The 22,557-nt window shown below is 47.5% G+C and overlaps 2 protein-coding genes and 1 non-coding gene across 3 annotated transcripts in view; all 3 read right to left on the bottom strand.

Annotated features, from left to right (window-relative positions):
* Positions 1 to 1,881: 1,881 nt before the first annotated feature.
* Positions 1,882 to 1,955, bottom strand: Trnat-agu. The gene has a single exon. It is a non-coding gene; the product is annotated as a tRNA-Thr (tRNA).
* Positions 1,956 to 4,826: 2,871 nt separating this feature from the next.
* Positions 4,827 to 19,854, bottom strand: Wdr88 (WD repeat domain 88). Its single transcript, XM_013026162.1, has 11 exons — positions 19,543 to 19,854; positions 18,327 to 18,437; positions 16,070 to 16,158; positions 13,761 to 13,824; positions 12,017 to 12,155; positions 11,424 to 11,553; positions 9,653 to 9,840; positions 8,241 to 8,323; positions 7,834 to 7,902; positions 6,349 to 6,441; positions 4,827 to 4,973 (listed from the first exon to the last, which is right to left on the bottom strand). The coding sequence occupies exons 1-11, from the start codon at positions 19,852 to 19,854 to the stop codon at positions 4,827 to 4,829; spliced, it is 1,425 nt and encodes a 474-aa protein (XP_012881616.1).
* Positions 19,855 to 21,752: 1,898 nt separating this feature from the next.
* Positions 21,753 to 22,557, bottom strand: part of Gpatch1 (G patch domain containing 1) — a 30,500-nt gene continuing 29,695 nt past the window's right edge. Inside the window, exon 19 of the mRNA XM_013026161.1 lies at positions 21,753 to 21,854. Within this exon, the coding sequence (XP_012881615.1) occupies positions 21,753 to 21,854 (102 nt within the window). The remainder of the gene's footprint in view (positions 21,855 to 22,557) is intronic.

Here is a 22,557-nt window from a genome sequence, read left to right as displayed (position 1 = left end):
ATATATATATATATATATATATTTAAGGACAGCACCCAGACCCTGAGTTCAAGCCCCACGACCAAAAACAAACAAAAAAACCTCCCTTGAGGGAGAGGCCCCCATCCATCTTGAACCTTTATGCAACAAACTCCTACTTAAGGCTTTCATGCAGATGCCTTGCTTCTGAGCTTCTGTGTACAAGGCTAATGCTCTCCCATTTTGAGCCACAACTCCACTTCCAGTTTCCTGGTGATTCATTGGAGATAAGAGTTTCATAGACTTTCCTGCCCAGCCTGGCTTTGAACTGTGATCCTCAGATCTCAGCCTCTTGAGTAGCTAGGATTGCAAGTGCGAACCACCAGCATCAGGCTCTGACTTTTTGTGTGTGTGTACCTATCCTGGGCTTGAACTCAAGACCTGGCACTGTCTCTGAGCTTTGATAGTCAAGGTTGGTGCTCTACTACTTGAACCTCAGTTCCACTTTTGGCTCTTTTAGTGCTTCATTGGAGATAAGCATCTCACTTTTTTTTTCTTTTTTTTTTTTTGGTCATGAGGCCTGAACTCTGGGCCTGGGCACTGTCCCTGAGCTCTTCAGCTCAAGGCTAGTACTCTACTACTTGAGCCACAGTGGCCACTTCCGGCTTTTTCTGCTTATGTCATACTAAGGAATTGAACCCAGAGCTTCATGCATGCAAGGCAAGCACTCTACCACTGAGCCACCTTCCCAGCCCTCACAGATATTAACTTGGTGAGCCTGGGACTGCTATTCTCAGATCTCCGAGTAGCCAGGATTATAGGCATGAATCACAGTGCCAGCCTGAAATTCTAAACCATGTGCTTGTTTTTGAACAATCTAACTCAAGCCTGCTATTTCCCTTAACTTCATTGCTGTTGTTTTCCCTCCTTCCTTTCTTCATACACACTGGTAACAGTATTACCACTAATCAATCACCTCTGAACCTGTCTGGGACTCTGGACTAGTTTTGTGTGGAGGATGTGTGTGTGTGTGTGTGTGTGTGTGTGTGTGTGTGTGCACTGTTACTGAAGCTTAGATGCTTGTTCCTTAGCTTTTTCACTCAAGGCTGAGCACTGTACTACTTGAGTCACAGCTCCAGTTGTTTCCTTCTTTCCTTCCCTTCCCTCCTTCCCTCTTTCCCACCTTCCCTCCATCCCTCCTTCCTTCCCTCCTTTCTTTCCTTGTGGTTAATTGCTGATAAGAGTTTATGGATTTCCCTGCCTGGGCTGGCTTAGAATCCCAATCCTCTGATGTCAGCCTCTTAAGTAGCTAGGATGACAGGCGTGAGCCACTAGTGCTCCTGTTGGATTTGACCCATGGCTATCCTAGGAAAATACCTTGAAATCGCCACCTCCGCACCCTCAAAGTCTTGGGTATGATGTCTCTACAACAGGTCCCCTGCATGGTTGCAGCCACACACCCCTGCCCAGGCCTTGCTGTCCACCCCACCCTGAACAGTTGAACAGAGTCTTCCAGGATCTTCCACAGTTGGGGTTCAACTGCATTGCCACACGGCCACACTGCACTCTTAGCTTTCCCTCTGGTCCACACTTGACCTCTCAGGGCCTGCCATCCACCTGCAAAGAAGTCGAGGATTGAAGGAGGAATTCAGTGTTTTGTGGAAGGCTTACCTGCATTGGACATCCTAGGAGACCCACGCCAGGGGCAAAGGCAGGCAGGTATGTATGGCTGCAACCTCGGCGTTCCCCTTCAAGGTCCAGGTTCACGATCTGGAGATTCAGGGTGTAGCTTCCCAGGCCACGCAGAGATTTCGGGTTAAAAGTACCATTCCGAGTTCACCTTTGCATCCTCAAAGTAAGGAACAGTTGGAATATATGGAAAGCAAAAGCAAAACGTGACGAGAGAGCTTGACGTCCAAGCCTAGGCACCGCTGGGATTCGAACCCAGGATCTCCTGTTTACTAGACAGGCGCTTTAACCAACTAAGCCACGGCGCCGCCCGCGTAAGTACCGCGAGAAACGATTCCCCATCTCTAGTTACCTCGTGAATCGCACGCATGCGCACAGCTAGTCTGCCGCCTGTGGCAGGCGCATGCGTAGGGGGGGGGTCGTCTTTGACTCTTGAACACACCAAGGGTGGGAGGAAACCCAAAACGCCGGACGTGACGTCATGGTCCCGCGACAGCCTCCCGCGCACTGTCTCGTCGCGCCAGCATCTCTCAGGAGTCGCCTGAGCCGGGTGTGGACGTTTGTGTGTCGCTGCTGGGAGGTGAGGTGAGGGTGGGGGGGCCGTCTTGGAAACACCCCGATTCCCCCCCAGCGCGGCTAGACTTCAGGGGCGTCCTGCTCGCTCTCCGCAGGCCCTCGGCGGGATTTGGCGAACGACGGCGCAGGCCTGGGGAGCTCCAACTTCCATTCGGCCCCGACTCCTCGCGGCGAGTTTGCGGGTGTGTGTGTGGGGGTGCTGATGGGCCCCCAGCAACTACGGATTCACGGGCCTAGGCTGCTGGCTTCGGGTAGCAGCACAGGACCAACTTCCCTTCCGGCTTCCCACAGGGCCCCCAAACATCTGCACCCCGGCACCTACCCACTTCATCCCAATGCTGAGACCTCCGCAGGAATGTAAGGTCGATGCAAAACATAGATGCATGGGAAGGGCGCCCCACTATTCTTTGTAGCTGCTCAGCCAGGGGGACAGAGGCTGTCATGTACAGTCTGTTCATTTTCTTTTTCTTTACGTGTGTGTGTGTGGGGGGGGGTCCTGAGGCTTGAACTCCAGCCCAAGCGCTGTCCTTTTTCGCTCAAGGCTAGGGCTCTACCACTTTGAACCCGTAGCTGCACTTCCGGTTTTCTGGTGGTTCATCGGAGATAAAAGGCTCAGGGACTTTCCTGCCCGGGCTAGCTTTGAACCACGATCCTCAGATCTCAGCCTCCTGTGTAGCTAGGATGATCAGCTTGAGCCACTCATTCCTGGTGCCGTCCTTCTAGAGACGGGAAAGAGCACGGGGAAATGGCGCCTGGGAAATAGCAGCCAAAAATTCACAGAGACAAATATAGTATGAGTAGTTTGATTAAAAGCATGAAGAGAAAGAGGAGTTAGGTTGATAGGGATACGTTGTCAACTTGGAAAATTTCACAATGAAACACACACACCCCCATACTGTATAACTAAGCAAATAAAAATACCACATAAGCACGTTTTTGCTTTAAGCTTTATACTTCAATCATAAACTGCAACGTTTTAGTAAAAGTAAAAAGAAAAGATTGCTCTCTCCCTTTGACCCTGTCTCCTTGCTCAAATATTTAATGTGCTCCAGAATCACAACAAATATACATACATACACACACATGTATGAATTGGCTTATATCAGACATATAAGGGAGCACAGATACACTTTTCCCTCTATAGAAAAAAATCTAACTAGGGGCTGGGAAGGTGGCTCAGTGATAGAGCGCTTGCCTTGCATGCATGAGGCCCTGGGTTCAATTCATCAGCACCACATAAGCAAAAAGAAAAAAGCCAGAAGTGGCGCTGTGGCTCAAGTGGTAGAGTGCTAGCCTTGAGCTGAAGAGCTGAGGGACAGCGCCTAGGCACAGAGTTCAGGCCCCACGACCAGACCAAAAAAAAAAAATCAAACTATTCATTTGTGGAGGTTTTCTTCCAAAAGTAAGTAATGAAGTTAATTTGGAAATACTCTTAATTCTATAGAGTTAATTTTATTCGTGGGTAGTACATACTGTAATTGTAGTTGACTTTCTTCCATGAATGAGCAAGGCATAAAGTTTACTTTGAAAATTGAATTGTGTAGCGTGTTTCCCATGGCTCATACCTGCAATCCTAGCTACTTCAGGAGGCTGAGAAGTAAGGATGAGGTTTACATCCAGCCCAAATAGGAAAACTTGAGAGATTTATATAAATAAATAATATAAATAAATAATAAACCAGCAAAAAGCTAGTAGAGTTGTAGCTCAAACTGTAGAGCTCTAGCCTTGAGCAGAAAAGCTAAGGGACAGCGCACCATCCCTGAGTTCAAGCCCCAATATTGGTACCAAAAGAAAAGAAAAATTGAGCAAGCCAACTTGAATGTTAGCTATCAACCATCTTTATTCCCACTGGGGGGATGGATCTGAGCATGGCACCTATCCAAATAATGAGCCCCCAGGTCATGGTGATTATTGGTACATGGACAGTCTATCAGCAGACAATGGATACTTTACAAATAACTTTGAATCAAGTTTTAAAATGAATCAAAGGAGACAGGCACTGTGGCTCCTGCATTCAAGCTACTCAAGAGGCTAAGATCTGAGGATCCCAGTTCAAAGCCAGCCCAGGCAAGAAAGCCTGTGAAATACTTATCTTCAGTCAACCAGCAAAAAGCCACAAGTGGAGTTGTGGCTCAAGTGGTATCCCACCTAGAGCAAAAAAGCTTATGAGGGCTGGGAATATGGCTCAGTGGTAAAATGCTTGCTTTAGCATGCATGAAACCCTAGGTTCCATTCTTCATTACTACATACACAGAAAAGCCAGAAGTGGTGCTGTGGCTCACGTGGTAGAGTGCTAGCCTTGAGCAAAAAAAAAAAAAAAAAGCTCAGGGACAGAGTCCAGGCCCTGAGTTCAAGCCCCAACACTAGCACTAAAATAAAAAAAAGCTACTTCAACAATTGACATGTAAGTTTGTTTACAGAGAAATCTATGTTTATTTCCATTTGAAAATTAAAGTAATTGACCTCAGCCAGGGGTGCTGTGGGCTGGTACAGCGCCGCATGCCTGGAGAGCCCTCCAGGCGAACCCCAGAAGGCTTCCTGTAGCAGGACCCCTCTACCTGCACAAGTGGCCCACGCTCCAGTCACTCAGGACCCAGTGGCCATCAGTCAGCCTGGCTGTTATCTTGTGGTGAAAAAGAAACCTGGGCTTGGTCATCTTCTTCTTCCTCCTTCCGGCAGAACATACACTTGGTGAAAATCTCAGAGGGGGTGTCACTTTCACTGGAGAAAGGCTTGTCACATTGTTTGCACTGACATAAAAAAAATACATTTTTTGAAGTAGAAAACACATGCTGGTCAGGGAGGGGATTAGAATTCTCCCCTCTCCCACCTCTAATTACTTTTGACTTAAGCCCCCAGGGTGCACACAGTGGGTCCCCAAACAAAAACAACCCTGGGTTTCTCTCCCTCATCCCTGCCAAAGCAAGCAGGGATGTAGCCTGAGGATCAGGACCATGGTGGTAGCCAGCAGGGCCTGCTATGGCTCCCTTGACCAGAGCTGCCTGCCTCAGACCTGGGCTCTTCCACACACACACACACACATATACCTGGACTCTTCCATTCACACACACACACACACTCCACCTCAGACACCCACAGGCTGTTCCTGCTGCTGGGAAATCCTAAATATCTTTCTGTTTCACCCCATTCCTTATGCCTTCCAGTCTGTACATGTCACCTCAATGAGGAGATATTTCCTAGACATCCTTTCAAATAGCTGGGGTGTGGCTCAGTGGCAGAGTCATTGTCCAGCATGGATCCTTGGGTTCCTTTCTAACCACTAAGATAGATGATAGATAGATAGATAGAACCTTGGCCCTCTTGCTTTTCCTTTCTTGCACTTTTTTTTTTTGTCAGTTGTGGGGCTTGAACTCATGGCCTAGACACTGTCCCTGAGCCTCTTTGTGCTCAAGGCTAGTACTCTACTACTTGAACCACAATGCCACTTCTATTTTTTAAGTGGTTAATTGGAGATAAGAGTCTCACAGGGACTTTTCTGCCCAGGCTAGCTTCGAACTGCAATCCTCAGATCTCAGCCTCCTGAGTAACTAGGATTTACAGGCATAAACCACCAGCGCCCTGCACCTTTCTGCCTGGGTACTGTTCCTGAACTTCTTTTTGCTCAAGGTGAGCACTCTACCACTTAAGCCACAGCATCACTTTTTTTTTTTTTTTGAGTAGTTTATTGGAGATAAGAGTCTCAGGGAGTTTCCTGCCCAGGCTAGGATCACAGGTGTGAGCCACCAGTGCCCAGCTTTTCCTTAGCTTTTTTCCTCAAGGCTAACACTCTTAACATTTGAGCCACAGCTCCTCTTCTGGTGTTTTGCTGATCAATTGGAGATGAGTCTCATGGATTTTCCTGCCCAGACCGGCTTTGAACCTTGATCCTCAGGTCTCAGCTTCCTGAGTAATTAGAATTACAGGCATGAGCCACCGGCACCTGGCCATCTTATGTCACCTTTATCCACAGCAGTGGTCTCCATGGGACTTCCTACACTCCCTTAGAATTGAAGCATCCATAGGATATGGTTATATGCTCAGTGATCAAAAAAGGTTTAGTCCAGTGAGTAGCTTAGAGAGAGTGACTGAAAACCTGCTCAGGCCTTCATTTTACCCAATACCAACCTGTTTCATCTTCAAGCCCATAGCTTTTTTGGAGTTTATCACCATAGGAATTTCATCAATATCTTCAATATTCCACAGTCTCATGGTCCTATCCTAAGACAAGGTCAGTGGTAAAGCCATGCTCCCAGTGAGGCTGTTGTACAGCTATATGGTGAAACATTCATGACTAAAAGAAGCACATTGTTAACCCACAAAAAGACATGGACAAACTGGGTGCCAGTGGCTCACAATTATAATCCTAGCTGTTCAGGAGGCTGAGACCTGGAGGATCATGGTTTGAGGCCAGCTCAGGCAGAAGAAGCTGATTTTTAAAAAATATCTCAAGTGAACTAGCAAAATTGCCTGACTGGAGGCACAACTCAGGTGGTAGAGCCATCAGCCAGGAGCAAGCATGGGAAGATAAAGCCTGAGTTCAAGTCCAGGTATGGACATAGGAACAGAAAAATTGGGAGCATTGGGCCAGGAAGGTGGTTCAGTGGTAGAGTGTTTGCCTTGCATGCCTGAGGCCCTGGGTTCGATTCCTCAGCGCCACATAAGCAAAAAGAAAAAAGCCGGAAGTGGCGCTATGGCTCAAGTGGTAGAGCATTAGCCTTGAGCTGAAGAGGGACAGCGCCCAGACCCAGAGTTCAGGCCCCACAACCGGACCCCTCCCCCCAAAAAAAAGAAAAATTGGGAGCATGGTATTAGATGCTTGTAATCCCAGCTACTTAGGAGGCAGAGGCCAGGGAAAAAAACAAGACCCTCTCAGGAAGATAAGTAAGCAAACAGGATTGAGGGCGTAGCCCAAGTGGGTCTCCTTTCTCTCTACATGAGTAGCCCTTGGAGTTCCCCAATTGTGTGTAACAGCCAGACCCTGGGCCATTCTCCAGGTGGGTGGGTCACAGAAACCAGCTGGCCAACTTGGTCTCCGTACCTCCCCTGTGAGCTGGTGCTCATTCTCCGAAGCCCTTGTTGGCCTCACTCCCCGACAAAGCTCAGTCTTCAGTGACACAATTGTGGAAATAGGTGCTTCACACACAAGGGCTTACCTTCGTTGTCTTCCCCCTAGCTCCCAGGGGTACACATGAACTAAGCCCTCCTCGGAAGGTTTTGAGTTTTTGTTGTTTGTGTCAGTGCTGGGACTTGAACTCAGGGCCTGAGCACTTTCCCTTAGTTTTTTCACCCAAGGCTAGCACTCTACCAACTTGAGCCACAGAGCTCTACTTCTGGCTTTTTGGTGGTTAACTGCAGATAGGAATCCCACTGATTTTCCTGCCCTGGGCTGGCTTCCAACTGTAATCCTCAGATCTCAGCCTCCTGGGAAGCTAAGATGACCGGTGTGAGCCACCAAGTGCCTGTCTCCATCCTGCCACAGTCTCCAGAGTACTGGGATTACAGGCACCTGGTCTGCCAGGAGTTTTACACTTGGGAATAAACTTTAGCCTTTGTCAGTTCTGATCAGTGTGCCAAGTGTTAGAAGTCACTTGGGGCTTGGCAGCTTTGTACCTTTGAAGCTGACAGGATCCATTTGTTGCTACTACTAACTGAAACATCCATCACCCAATCAGTATGACCCTGAAAAGATAAAAATAGAAATTTAACAAGGACCTAGGGGGCGAAAAAATGCCTTCATGAAAACACAGGATAACAAGCCAGGCGCAGTGGCTCACGCCTGTAATCCTAGCTACTCAGAAGGCTGAGATCTAAGGATCACCATTCAGAGCCAGGGTAGGAAAGCCCAGGAGACTTATCTCCAATAAAACCACTCAGAAAACCAGAAGTGGCACTGTAACTCAAGTGGTAGAGCGCTAGCCTTGAGCTGAAGAGCTGAGGGACAGGTCCCAGGCCCAGACTTCAAGCCCCACAACAGACAACAAACAAACTCAGATGCTGAATTACAGTGGCCTTTGTACCTTCAGGGACAGCTTCCGGAAGCCTTCTCCCACATCCCAGATAGCCACGGTGTTGTCCAGCCCTCCAGAAATGAGATAAGAGTCTGCAACATAGAGTTTCAAATGACGTTCGCCTCTGTGAGACCACAGCAGGCTATGAGATGTGTGTGTGTGTGTGTGTCTGTGTGTGTACAGATCTGGGGCTTGAACTCATTCCTGGCCTGAGCAGCACTGTCTGAGCTTTCTCACTCAAGGCTAGCACTCTACTCCTTGAGTCACAGCTCTGTTTCTGACTTTTTTTTTTTGGTAGTTCATTGGAGATAAGAGTCTCACTGACTTTCCTGTTTGGGCTTACTTCGAATTACTATCCTCAGAGCTCAGCCTCCTGAGTCGCTGGCACAAGCATGAGCCACCAGTGACCTGCTTATCTGTGGAATTTTTGTGTCTCTACCACTGATCATGGGACCCCCACCCCCTTCCCTAGGTGGCCCAGCGAGTCCCAGCAGTGACCAGCAAAGTTGTCATTTACAGTAGTTAACCTTCATGAAGTTACTGCACACGCTGAGTTCGCAAACACTGATGGATTGCTGACTGGGTTAGATTCATGCAAACAGACGCTCAAACAGATCCTCAGATCTCAGCCTCCTCAGTAGCTGGGATTACAGGCATGAGCTATGGGTACCCACCTTGGAATTTTCCATCACAGGAGTTAGTACATTTCTTTCATTTCTTAACCTATATTAAACTGAGTTTGTGCCACTTGGAAACTTGTGTCTCAGGATGCCCCACTTGAGTTTTTGGTCCTCATGTGGTTAAAAAGATAATCCACTATCACTGTTGGCATCATGGGAAATCCCATGATTTCTTTCTTTCTTTCTTTCCCTCCCCCCTTCTTCCTTTCTTCCTTCCTTCCCTTTCTTCCTTCCCTTTCTTTCTTTCTTTCTTTCTTTCTTTCTTTCTTTCTTTCTTTCTTTCTTTCTTTCTTTCTTTCTTTCTTTCTGTTTCTCTCCCTTTCTCTCTCTCTCTCTCTCTCTTTCTCATTCTTTCTTTTTATGCCGGTCATAGGGCCTGAACTCTGGTGCTGGGCACTGTCCCTCAGCTCTTCAGCTCAAGGCTAGTGCTTGAGCTAGCACTGTCCTTTCTTAGCTGGGCATCCGTGTCTCATGCCTGTAATTCCAGCTACTTAGGAGGCTAACGTCTGAGGATCAAAATTCAAAACCAGCCTAGGCAGGAAAGTCTGTGAAACTCTTTTTCTCCAATGAACCACCAAAACAAAACCAGAAAGTGGAGCTGTGGCACAAGTGGTAGAGCGCCGGCCTTGACCAGAAGATCTAAATGGCAGCACCCAGGCCCTGAGTTCAAGCCCTCGGACCAGCACAAAAACAACAACAACAACAAAATATCAAGATGTCTTCTAGGTATTAGCTACTCACTGTCTGTGGCAAAGTGACAGCAGCTCACGGAACCTTCGTGGCCCTGCATCAGAGTGACACAAGCTCCTCGGTTCCGGAAGTCCCCTGTGTGTACATTCCATATTTTTAAGCTTTTGTCCCAGGAAGTGGTACATAGGAAATGACCACTGAAGGTGAAGCAGCAGTTTGAGATGGCATTTAAGTGTGCCCTGAAACACAGACAGGGGGAGGGGTCCATGCCTCAGGGAGGACCGGATGTTGAGAACGGGGTGTGGGGGAGGGGGTGTCATTCCAGCAATCAGTCCAGATGTGAATTGCTCATGTGCTAATGGGAACATTGTGTGTGTGTGTGTGTGTGTGTATGTGTGTGTGTGCCAGTATTGGGAATTGAACTCAGGGCCTGGGCATTGCCCTTTAGCTTTTTTTAAAGTATAAGGCTGATGGTCTACAATTTGAACCAGATCCAATTAAACTGGTTAATTGGAGTTCAGAGTCATGGACTTTCCTTCAGATCTCAACCTCCTGAGTAGCTAGGACTTATAGGTGTGAAACACTTGTGCCTGGCTCCTTTCCTCCTCCTCCTCTCCCCCCCTCCTTTCCATTATGTGGAGTTCATTTTGATAAATATCATTTTCTATGATCAGATGCACACAGGCATTGCACCTTGTGTTCCTCTCTTAAGAGTATCCTCCTCTGGTCTCACTTCGTGACTGCCTCCAGTCCTGTATAATTTATCATGTCCCAGTGTATGTTAGATCTGGCTTCCACATATGAGAAAAAAAAAAACATGCACCATTTGTATCTCTGAGTTTGTCTTACTTAACATGATTTGCTCTAGGTCCATCCATTTCCCTGCAAGTGACTTAGCATGATTCTTTCTAATGACTGTAAAATTTCATTGTGTACCACACTTTTTGGCTCCACTCAGCTATTGTAGGGTTTCTGAGCTGTTTCCATAGCTTGGCTATTGTGAGTAGTGCAGCAAGGAACATGGATGTCCACGTTACAAGTATCTACAGTATCCTGGCTTGTGATGTTCTGGGTAGATGCTCAGGAGTGCTATGGCTAGCTCTTTTTTTGTTTTGTTTTTTTGGTTATGGTGGGTTGTGGGGCTTGAACTCTGGGCCTGCACAGTGTCCCTGAACTCTTCAGCTCAAAGCGCTCTACCACTTGAGCCATAGCACCACTTCAGTTTTCTGGTGGTTAATTGGAGATAAGAGTCTCATGGAGCCGGGCGCTGGTGGCTCATGTCTGTAATCCTAGCTACTCAGGAGGCTGAGATCTGAGGATCACGGTTCAAAGCCAGCCCGGGCAGGAGAGACCGTGAGACTCCTATCTCCAATAAACCACCAGAAAACCGGAAGTGGCGCTGTAGCTCAAGTGGTAGAGCGCTCGCCTTGAGCTGAAGAGCTGAAGGACAGCGCCCAGGCCCAGAGTTCAAGCCCCATGACCGACAAAAAAAAAAAGAGTCTCATGGACTTTGCTGCTTGGGCTGGCTTTGAACCGCAGTCTTCAGATCTCAGCCTCCTGAGTAGCTAGGATTACAGGTGTGAGCCTGGCTCTGGCTCTTCTTCTTTTAAAGGAAAAAAAAGTTTTAATGCTTTATTTTCTTTTAATTTTACTTATTTTTGTTTGCTTTTTTTAAAAAAAAATGTCATTATAAAGCCGACAGAGGGATTTTTATTCTTTTTTTTTTTTTTTAAATGTGGTACCAAGGAATTGAACCCAGGCCCTCAAGCATGGTAGGCAAGCACTACCACTAAGCCACATTCCCAGCCCTCCTCCTCCTTACTTCTTGATGGTGAACAGTGTGGACTGAGTGGTGACATCCCAGATCTTGATACATCTGTCCAAGGAGACAGATGCTATCCTGCGGCTCTCGGGGTCAAAGCAGCATGCTGTGATGGACCTTCTGTGGTGACCTGCGATGTGGGGCGGGAACAGCGTAGGCGGCAGTGTGCACGCACACATTGTTTAGTCTGTTACAATCGCCTGACTGAAGGGAAGGGACTGGCCAAAGAGATTCAGCCGTAGGGCTAACTATGCCTTTCTCAAGTCAGGCTCGGCTTTCATCGTGTAGTTGTTTTTATTTTTATTTATTTGAGGTAATGCCTCTATGCCCAGGCTGGCCTAGACCTAGAATTCCTATTAATACTGTCTTGAGTAGCTAGGAAAACAAGTAAGTACCACCAAGCCCAGGTTTGCCTCTTCTGATGGCATCTCAAGCCAAGCTGGCCTGAATTGCAGCCTCCGGAATGACTAGGACTATAAGCCTGAGCTACTATGCCCAGCTACAATGTAGTTCTTATCACGATGGTTTTAAAAGTTGACAAGGGGCCATCCGGGTGATAGATGGGGCAGAGCAAGGGACAGGTGCACACTCACGTTTCACATGAATCACAGTGGTGATGTCTTTCGCATCCATGATGCAGATCCCATTATCCAAATCTAGGGCTGAGACCACGTATTTACCATCAGGTGAAAACTTACAGGACAGGACAAAGGTGTCGTATCTGACCTTCCACTGAAACAGGAAGGTCCAGTGAGTTCTCCTGGGATAAGCTCTCCACCCCATTAGAACTTACTGTTTTTTCATTCATGTGCTTGCCTCCATGATGCACTTGGAATGAGATCAAAGGATCTCTCTTCCTGCTCAGGAATGGGTCTGGACTGAGATCCTATTTTTTTTTAACGCTTCAATAGCTGGAATAACAGGTTGAGATGGGATCTTCCAAACTTTTTTTTTTTTTTGGCCACGCTGGCCTTGAACTGTGATCCTCCTGATCTCAGCCTCTCAAATAACTAGGATTTCAAGAATGAGCTACTGGCACCTGACAAGTTTGATTAACTTCACTTAAATTTTAAAAAGAACAGAGGAGCAGGAACAGAAAGAGTGCTGGAGAATAGGCAGTAAGTTCATGGTATGAACAATTTATTCCTGTGCAAGTACATGATTTTTTTGTGTGTGATGGTACTAGAACTCAGGACTAGGTGTTGTCCCTTAGCTTTTTCATTCAAGAACGGTTTTCTACTCCTTGAGCCACAACTCTACTTGTGGCTTTTTGGTGGTTAATTATAGATATGAGTCTCACAGGTTTTCCTGCCTGGGCTGGCTTCAAACTGTGATCCTCAGATTTCAGCCTCCTACGTAGATAGGATAAGAGGCATGGCCCACCAGTGCCCAGTATGACTCATTTCTAATGCTTATAAAATGTCAGGAAGGACAATCTGGGACTAGGTTAATAAAAAGAAATGACAGAAACTGGGTGGTGAGTGCTGATGACTCACACCTGCCATTCAGGTGACTGAGATCTGAGGATCAAGGTTCAAAGCCAGCACAGGCAGGAAGGACCATGGGAATATTTTTTTTTGGGTGCGGTCGTGGGGCCTGAACTCTGGGCCTGGGTGCTGTCCCTCAGCTCTTCAGCTCAAGGCTAGCGCTCTACCACTTGAGCCAGAGCGCCACTTCAGGCTTTTTTCTTTTTTTTGCTTAAGTGGTGCTGAGGAATCGAACCCAGGGCCTCGAGCATGCAAGGCAAGCGCTCTACCACTGAGCCACCTTCCCAGCCCCAGGCCCATGGGAATTCTGTCCAATGAACCAGTTAAGAAGCCAGAGTGGAGGAGGTGTGACTCAAGTCATAGAACACCAGCCTTGAGAGAAAAAGCTAAGTGACAGTGAGCAGGCCCTGAGTTTAAGCCCCAATACTGGTACAGGCATACACGTGCGCGCGCACACACACACACACACCACATACAGAGGAACAAATTAGGAAAGGCTCAGAACACTTTTTGTCCCATTGTCTCAGCCCTATTTTCTGACAATCTAATCCAAAAGGCTCAAAGGAGAGCCTGGAATGTAAATCCTCAGCTTCTTCCTGTGGATCCAAACTTTTTATCTTTCTAGCAGCATCTTCAACCAGCAGCTTCCTTTCCCCAGCGGAGGGCAGAAGGGGCCCGTTTTTTGCAGGTATGGCCACTGGAGGGCGCCATCACACCCCTGTCTGAATGGCTGAGAAAACTGGAAGACCCAGGGCTTTCATAATCTTCCCTAATGCTAGGTCCAGCCCGAAGCTACACAGTCAGAATCCCTCGCTGCCGCCACAACCAGGCTGGGGCCAGCCATACCTACCAGCAGTTTGCCAGTTTCCGTGTCCCAAACCCTTACTGATTTGTCATAGGATGAGGCGACAACCCTGAAAATCAAATAATAAATATAGGGTCTTAAGCAACGATGGGACTTAAGGCTTCTTTCTCTTTCTTTCTTTTTTTTCTTTTTTCTTTCTTTCTTTTCTTTTTCTCCCTCTTTTCTTCCTGCCCCCCCCCTTTCTTTTCTTTTTTCTTGCCATTCCTGGGGCTTGCACTCAGGGCCTGAGCACCATCCGGATCTTCTTTTTGCTCAAGGCTAGCACTCTACCATTTGAGCCACAGCTCCACTTCCAGCTTTTTCTGTGTATGTGGTACTGAGGAATCGACCCAGGACTTTGTTCGTGCTAGACAAGCACTCTACCACTAAGCTACACTCCCAGTCCTTTGAGTTTCTTTTTTTTTTGGGGGGGGGTCCAGTCATGGGGCCTGAACTCTGGGCCTGGGCGCTGTCCCTCAACTCTTCAGCTCAAGGCTAGTACTTGAGCCACAGTGCCACTTCCGGCTTTTTTCTTTTTTGCTTATGTGGTGCTGAGGCATTGAACCCAGGGCCTCATGTATGCAAGGCAAGCGCTCTACCACTGAGCCACCTTCCCAGCCCCTTTGGGTTTCTTTTTATCTTCCCTTTTTCCTCCTTTTTTCAGTACTAGAGTTTGAACTTGGGGTCTTGTATTTGCTTGGCTTGCTTGACTGGCACCCTTAAGCAACATCTCTCCCCCCCCCCGCCCCCTGCCAGATTTTTGCTGGTTATTTACTTGGCCAGTCGTGGGGCTTGAACTCAGGGCCTGGGCACTGTCCCTGAGCTCCTTTTGCTCAAGGCTAGCACTCTACCTCTTGAGCCACAGCACCACTTCTGGCTTTTTCTGTGTAATACTACTGAGGAATTGAACCCAGGGCTTCATGCATACTAGGCAAGCATTCTACCACTAAGCTGCATTCCCAACCCTATTTATTTATTCTTTGTGCTGGTACTGGTGCTTGAACTCAGGGCCTGGAAAAGGTCCCTCAGCTTTTATCCACGCAAGGCTGGAGCGACAGCTCCACTTTCTGGTTTTGGTGGTTAACAGGAGATAAGAATCACATTTCCTGCTTGGGCTGACTTTGAACCACAATCCTCAGATGCCAGCCTCCTGAGTAGTGAGGATCACAGGCGTAAGCTGCAAGTATTGGGTTTTACTGTCCTCTTTGACAGCAATCTCTGTAAATTATTAGAGTTGTTCAGTCTCCTCCCTGACTCGTTCACATCTGACTTCTTACAGGAAAATGTTTTCATAGACAGCTCATTCTGTTCGGAAATGGTTTTCTGTTTAGTTAGTGAAAGATAAACAACTGTACTGGTGTGATTTGAATATGATGTGTTCCCCAAAGAGGATCACATGTTGAGGTCTTGGCCTCTGGTTTAATGGGCTTCTTGAGATATGATTGGACCAGACAACTCTATCATTATCAATGGTTTTAACCCAATGATAGACACATAATTTTTTTTTTTTGACGGTTGTGGGGCTTGAACTCGGCCTGGGCGCTGTCCCTCAGCTCTTCAGCTCAAGGTGAGCACTCTACCACTAGAGCCACAGCACCACTTCTGGTTATCTGGTGGTTTATTGGAGATAAAAGATCTCATGGACTTTTTCTGCCCAGGCTGGCTTTGAACTACCATCCTCAAATCTCAGGCTCCTGAGTAGCTAGGATTACAGGCGTGAGCCACTGATGCCCGGCTTGGACACATAATTTTTGGGTGTGCTAGTATTGGAACTTGAACTCAAGTCCTTATGTTCTTACTTAGCTTTTTCATCCAAGGTGGGTACTCTACCATTTGAGCCACCCCTCCATTTCTGGCTTTTGGTGGTTAATAGGAAATTTAGAGTCTCATGGATATTACTGCCCCAATCCTCAGATCTCAGCCTCCTGAGTAGCTAGGATTACTGGTGTGAGCCATTGGTGCCCAGCTTATATTTGCTTTTGTTTTGTGCCAGTATTGGGGTTGAACTCAGAGCCTGGGGTGACATTGTTCCTGACATTTTTGTCCAAGGCCAGCACTCTACCACTTGGGCCACAGCTCTACTTTTGGCTTGTTTTGAGTAGTTTATTGGAGATGAAAGACTCATGGACTTTATTGTCAGGCTGGCTTCAAACCATGATCCTCAGATCTCAGCCTCCTGAATAACTAGGATTACAGGCATGAGCCACCAGCGCCCAGCTCATATTTGCTTTAAACAAATATCTGTCACTGACACCTGAACTGCCCTCCTGCTGACTCACCCTTTCCTGGCCAAAATAAAACCAAGGAAATGTTACCTTTTGCTGTCAGCTGTGACGCTGCACTCTATGACAGGAGCTTTGGGGCTTTGTTCAAAATCTCGAATCACAATTCCATCAAAAGCATCCTTAAGTGAACGGGGGAGAGAGGAGAGAGAGAGGGCAGTCAGGGCCATGCCCTTTCCCTTCAGCCTTCCCCAACAGACTTTCCTTCCCTTGCCTTGCCTTCAGAGCCAAGTTCATGAATCCCAGGTCCTATGGCTCTCACTCAGCTCCAGAGAATGGATGGGCTTTCCCACACCCATCACCCCTCCCCACACCAAAGCTGGAAAGGCACCTCCAACACCCATGGTAACTGTGGCAAACTTTATGTACAGGTCCATAGGAACGAGACCAGAATAGCAATTCCCATTTTCCACTAGGCAAATAGACTTTGGAGACTTGAGCAACATCCCTCAAGAACTCTGTGTGTGTGTGTGTGTGTGTGTGTGTGTGTGTGTGTGTGTGTATGCTGGTATTGGCTTTTTCATTCAAGGCTGGTGCTCTACTAGAGCCACACTTCCACTCCATTCCCAGCTTTTTGCTGGTTTTTGGAAATAGTATCACAGTTACAAAAAAGAAATGTACTTTTTTTTTTTTTTGCCAGTCCTGGGGCTTGAACTCAGAGCCTGGGCACTGTCCCTGAGCTTCTTTTTCCTCAAGGCTAGCACTCTAACACTTGAGCCACAGTGCCACTTCTGTTGTTTGTTTTTTTTCTTGTGAGTGTGGTACTGAGGAATTGAACCTAGGGCTTACTTGCATACTAGGCAAGCATTCCTACCACTAAGCCACATTCCCAGCCCAAAAATGTACTCTTTACCTGACTTATGTAACTGTAACCCCTGTATACATCACCTCTACAATAACAATAACAATATATATATATATATATATATATATATATATATAAATCTCATGGAGTTTTCTATGAAGGCTAGCTTTGAATTGTGATCCTCAGATCTCAGCCTCCTTAAGTAGCTAGAATTACAGGAGTGAGCCACTGGCTCACAGTGGAGTGTTATTACAGTGGAGGACCATCCATTTATAAAGCCAAATTAGCCAAGGGAAAAGTGCTGGGGGCAACATCCCGAAGATGGCAGGTATGGTGTTCAAGAACCGTCTTCTTAGCCAGGCACTGCTGGCTCACGCCTGTAATCCTAGCTACTCAGGAGGCTGAGATCTGAGGATCACGGTTCAAAACCGGCCTGTGCAGAAAAGTCTGTGAGACTCTTATCTCCAACGAACCACTCAAAAATGGGAAGTGGTGCTGTGACTCAAAGTAGTACAGTGTTAGCCTTGAATTAAAAAAAAAAAACTTTAGGCACAGTTCCTAGGATCTGAGTTCAATTCTCATGACCAACAACAAAAAAGTCTTCCTCTTCATTGGGTACTGGAAAGACAGACTGGAATCCAGCCACCCTGGTTAGTAATGTTGCTCTATAGATGAAAAATGTAACTGTAAACTAAGAGATGTATTGCCTGGAGGCCTGCGGCATATGCCTTGGGGCCAGCTAATGGAATTGACCAGCATCCATAGTGTTGGGTCAGGTTCAGTATACAACAGTGTCCTCATGTGGCCAAGAGAAGGAACAGCATCCATAGACAATTTCAGCCAGCACCTATGGACTCAATTTTAAGTGAGGATACTGGCCAAGCTCTGAATGAATGAGGACAGGGTTCCAATAAATAGTTAGAAAAATCTAGATGTAACCATATATAGCTCTGGGTTACAAATGCAGTATTTCTGCATGGTCCTTGATTCTGTAAATGAGTCACTATGAGGAAAAAAAAGATGCGACCCCCTCAACATTCTTCACAGTCATTTACTCTGTGGTGGTAAACGGACAATGAATTTTTCTTTGTTTGTCTGTTTGGCAGTACTGGGATCTGACCCAAAGAGACAGAAAACACATGAGTCCTACTGTTCAATCAAAAAGTTGAAAAGTAAAACTACTCAGGAGGCTCAGATCTGAGTATCATGGTTTGAAGCCAATCTGGGCTGGAAGTACATGAGATCTTTATCTCCAATGAACTACCAAAGAGCTGGAAGTGGAGGTGTTGCTCAAGTGGTAACATGCTAGCCTTGAGTGGAAAAGGCTAAGGGACAGCACCCAGGCCCTGAGTTTAAGCCTCAGTACTCAGTACTGACACCAATACAAACAAGCAAACAAAAAAACACAAAAGACAAGCAAAACAAAACAAAAACCAAAGAAGTGTCTAGGCTTATAAGACATTTTAACCCCAGAAACTAACCTACCCACAATTTAACAGTGCGGTCAAAGGAGGCACTAACGATCTTTGTGTCATCCATACAGAAGTGACAGGAACTCACAGCATGCTCATGCCCAGCCAGGATTTTATATGGGACCTGTAAACAAACCAACAAAACCAGTTCAAAACTAGGATACAAGGCTGTTACACAAAAGGCAATTCGTATTTCTTTTTGCAGAGCTGAGTATCAAACTCAGGGCTTTGAACTTGCTGGGCAAACACTCTTCCACTGAGCAAAATCCCCAACCCTAGCAATTGTGTAGGGAGAGGAAAAAAAAAAAAAAAAGCAGGTGTTGGTACCCTTGCCTATAATCCTAGCTACTCAGGAGGCTGAGATCTGAGGATCACAGTTTGAAGCTAGGTTGGCAGGAAAGTCTGTGAGACTCTCATCTCCAATTAACCACCAGAAAACCAGAAGTGGTGCTAGGCTTAAGCAAAAAGAATTCAGAGACAGTGCCAGGCCCCAAGTTCAAGCCCCACAACTGACAAAAGAGTGTGGGGGGGGGGATTAAAATATTCCATTTACAAAAGCATCCACAAGAACATGTAGGAATAAATTAAAGCAAGTGGAAAATTTGTACTTTGAATATTACAAAATACTGCTGAGAGAAATTAAAGACCACTGGGGTGGCTTATGTCAGTAATCCTCACTAATCAGGTAGCTGATAACTGAGGATCTTGGGTTCAATGCCAGCCGGGGAATCCAAGTCTGTGGAACTCTTTATCTCCCACAAACCACCAATAAAGCTAGAAACATGGAGCTGTGATTCCAGTAGTAGAGTGCTAGCCTTGAGTGAAAAAATGAAGGGACAGCAGTCAGGTCCTGAGTTAAAACAAAACAAACACAAAAATAAAATGTACCAGGGCACTGGCCCTCACACCTGAAATCCTAACTACTTAGGAGGAGGCTGAGATCTTGAGGATCACTGTTCAAAGCCATCGTGGGCAGAAAAGTATGTAAAAGTGTACACACACACACACACACACACACACATGGCGCCCTTCCCCTGCTCTCCCAGCGGACCACAGCGCGGTGGGCGTGGGGATGCAGTGCTGTCTGTCTGTCTGTCTGTCTGTGGGGGGTGCTGCGGGCTGGGGCACGGGCACAGCATGGCCCCAGCATGCAGATAAAAGCCACATTGACACTCCCCCCCCGCCCCCGCCCCGTCCCCGAACCCCATCAGTCACTCGTGGGCTCTGACCTTGGAGAGGGGCTGGTGGTCCCCCCAGTTTATCTCAGGCTCCTCCTCCTCCTGGTCCTCGGACAGCCGAGGGAACCTGTCCAAGGACACCGGGTCGTGGGTGTTCAGCATCCTCTCCCGATGGCGGATGTCCGGGAGGGACATCCTGAAGTGACCCAAGGCCCTCACCAGGGCCCCCCAGGGCACCTTGCGGCCCCTGGGTGGCTCCTGGGTGGCGGCGGTCTGGGTCCTCCAGCCCCAGGTTCGCTCAGGGAAGATCGGGATCTTCCTTCTGTGCGGGATGCGCTGGGGGCTTGGCGGTGGGCGAGCCATCTTGGACCCTGTCTGGGGCGATGCCTCTCTCCCCACACAGCTGGCAGGGGGAACGGTGGCCCCGCGTGCCCCCACCTCGGCCTCCCTCCCTCCCCGCCCCCCCCAGCCCTTCAGGGCCGCGAGCTACCCCGGGGACCTCCCCCCCATCCCCCCAGGGAAGATGATCTGAATCACAGCCATCAGGCCACTTGAAGGAAAGTGGGTGTTTCCATAGCCTGGTGGGCTGTGCACCCCTGGAGGAGGATGAGCTTGAGGATTAGCAAGGATATGCAGCAAAACTGGGTGAAAATAAACAAACAAACAAAAAAGCCAGGTGCCAGAGACTCACCCCTGTCACCCTAGCTACTCAGGAGGCTGAGATCTGAGGATCATGGTTCAAAGCCAGCCCAGGCAGGAAAGTCTGTGAGACTCTTATCTCCAATAAACCTGTAGGAAACAAAGTGGTGCTGTGGCTCAAGCAGTAGAGTGCTCACCTTGAGCTGAAGAGCGCAAGGTCAGCACCTGAGCCCAGAGTTCAAACCCCACAACTGACAAAAATAAAATAAAAAATCAAGGGGCTGGGCTGGGAAAGTGGCTCAGTGGTAGAGCACTTGCCTTGCATGCATGAGGCCCTGGGTTCGATTCCTCAGCACCACATAAGCAAAAAGAAAAAAGCCGGAAGTGGCGCTGTGGCTCAAGTGGTAGAGCACTAACCTTGAGCTGAAGAGCTGAGGGACAGCGCCCAGGCCCAGAGTTCAGGCCCCACCACCCGACCTAATTAGAGCTGTGGCTCAAGAGGTAGAGTGCTAGCCTTGAGCACAAAACTTCAGGGACAGTGCCCAGGCCGAGTTCAAGCTCCAGGACCAACACACACGTGCACACACATACCCTGATGCATGGCCTCTTTTTTTTTTCTGTAGGTCCTGGGGCTTGAGCTCAGGGCCTGGGCACTGTCCCTGAGCTTCTTTTGCTCAAGGCTAGCACTCTGCCACTTGGGTCACAGCACCATTTCCAGCTTGTTCTGTTTGTGGTACTGAGGAAACGAACCCAGGGCTTCATGCATGCTAGGCAAGCACTCTACTACTAAACCACATTCCCAACCCACATGGCTTCTTGGATTAGTTAGAACCCTCTGCCTTCTTTCCCCAGTGATGGGGATGTGACCCAGGACCTAGCACACACTAGGCAAGCAACTCTTTGGTGTACACCACACTGTGTTTTGTTGTTGTTTTATGCAGTTCTTGGGCCTTGAACTCAGGGCCTGGGCACAGTCCCTTAGTTGTTTTGCTCAGGGCTGAAGCTCTACCACTTGAGTTCTACTTCCAGCTTTTTCTTTCTTTTTTTGCCAGTCGTGGGGCCTGAACTCTGGGTCTGGGCACTGTCCCCCAGCTCTTCAGCTCAAGACTAGCACTCTACCACCTGAGCCACAGTGCCACTTCCAGCTTTTTCTGCTTATGTAGTACTGAAGAATCAAACCCAGGGCCTCATGCATGTCTAAGGCAAGCACTCTACCACTGAGCCACCTTCCAAACCCACTTCCAGATTTTTGCTCTTTAACTAAAGATAAGATTCTCACAGACTTTCCTGTCCAGGCTGGCTTCCATCATAAGCTTGCTTCCTCCTGAGTAGTTCGGATTACAGGTATGAGCCATGGGAGCCTGTCTGAAAGCCTTCACTTTTAATTTATTTCTCAAATTTCCAGGAAATTAAAAATTCAAGAGGAAAGGAGAAAAAAAAAACATCGCAAACTCCAGTACTTTAATTAAACTGTTCAATCTGAATTTTTCACTCTGACACAAAGTGAAGTTAAAAATAGAAATCAATTTCCGCAACCTTTCAAGGCAGCCTTTGAAAAGTCAAGATTAAAAAAAATTATTTTACAGCAGGAATTTACATATAAATACAATCTGTACAGTGTATTAACTGAACAATCCATGGACTTCTATCAGTGACAAGACGGGATCCAGAGAGAGGCCGGGGCAGAATTCAATTACTGTCTTCTTAGCGGGAGACATTTCAGCCTGAGAAAGGTAACAGAAGAGGGCTGGTAAGTAGATGGAAACTAAAAAGCCAAACAGCTCTGGGAGGGCTAAGTGTGCCCAATGAGTTACAGAGGAATGTCCCCATGTAGAAAGCCCAGGGGACAGCCACCCCCTATGACACAAAGCTTAATCTGGATCTTCAAGCCAAATAAAAGCATTCAGAGACCCACTAACCCACATCTCTCATGAGGACCATCTCTTGTGTGTATGCCAGTATTGGGGCTTGAACTCCAGGCCTAGGTACTGTCCCATAGCTTTTTACTTAAGCTTGATGCTCCACCACTTGAGCCACAGTTCCACTTCTGGCTTTTTGATGGTTAACTGGAGATAAGAGTCTCATGAGCTAGGTGCTGGTGGGTTCATGCCTATAATCCTACCTACTTAGGAGGCTTGGGCCACAGCTCTCCTGCCTTTAGTGGTTAATTGGAGATAAGAGTCTCACAGGCTTTCCTGCCCAGGCTGACTTTGACCTGTGATCCTCAGATCTTAGCCTGATGAATAGCTAGGGTGACAAGTGTGATCATAGGTGCCTAGCTGGAAGATTAAAACTCTGTAAATTCTGGGGGCTGGGAAGGTGGCTCAGTGGTAGAGCACTTGCCTTGCATGCCCTGGGTTTGATTCCTCAGCACCACATAAGCAAACAAAAAAAGCCAGAAGTGGCGCTGTGGCTCAAGTGGTAGAG

The sequence above is a fragment of the Dipodomys ordii genome, unplaced genomic scaffold (assembly GCF_000151885.1).
Source record: "Dipodomys ordii isolate 6190 unplaced genomic scaffold, Dord_2.0 Scaffold92, whole genome shotgun sequence".
NCBI classification, from domain to species: domain Eukaryota; kingdom Metazoa; phylum Chordata; class Mammalia; order Rodentia; family Heteromyidae; genus Dipodomys; species Dipodomys ordii.
Note: the sequence above shows the minus strand (reverse complement) of the source record. Positions and strands in the feature narration are given on the sequence as shown.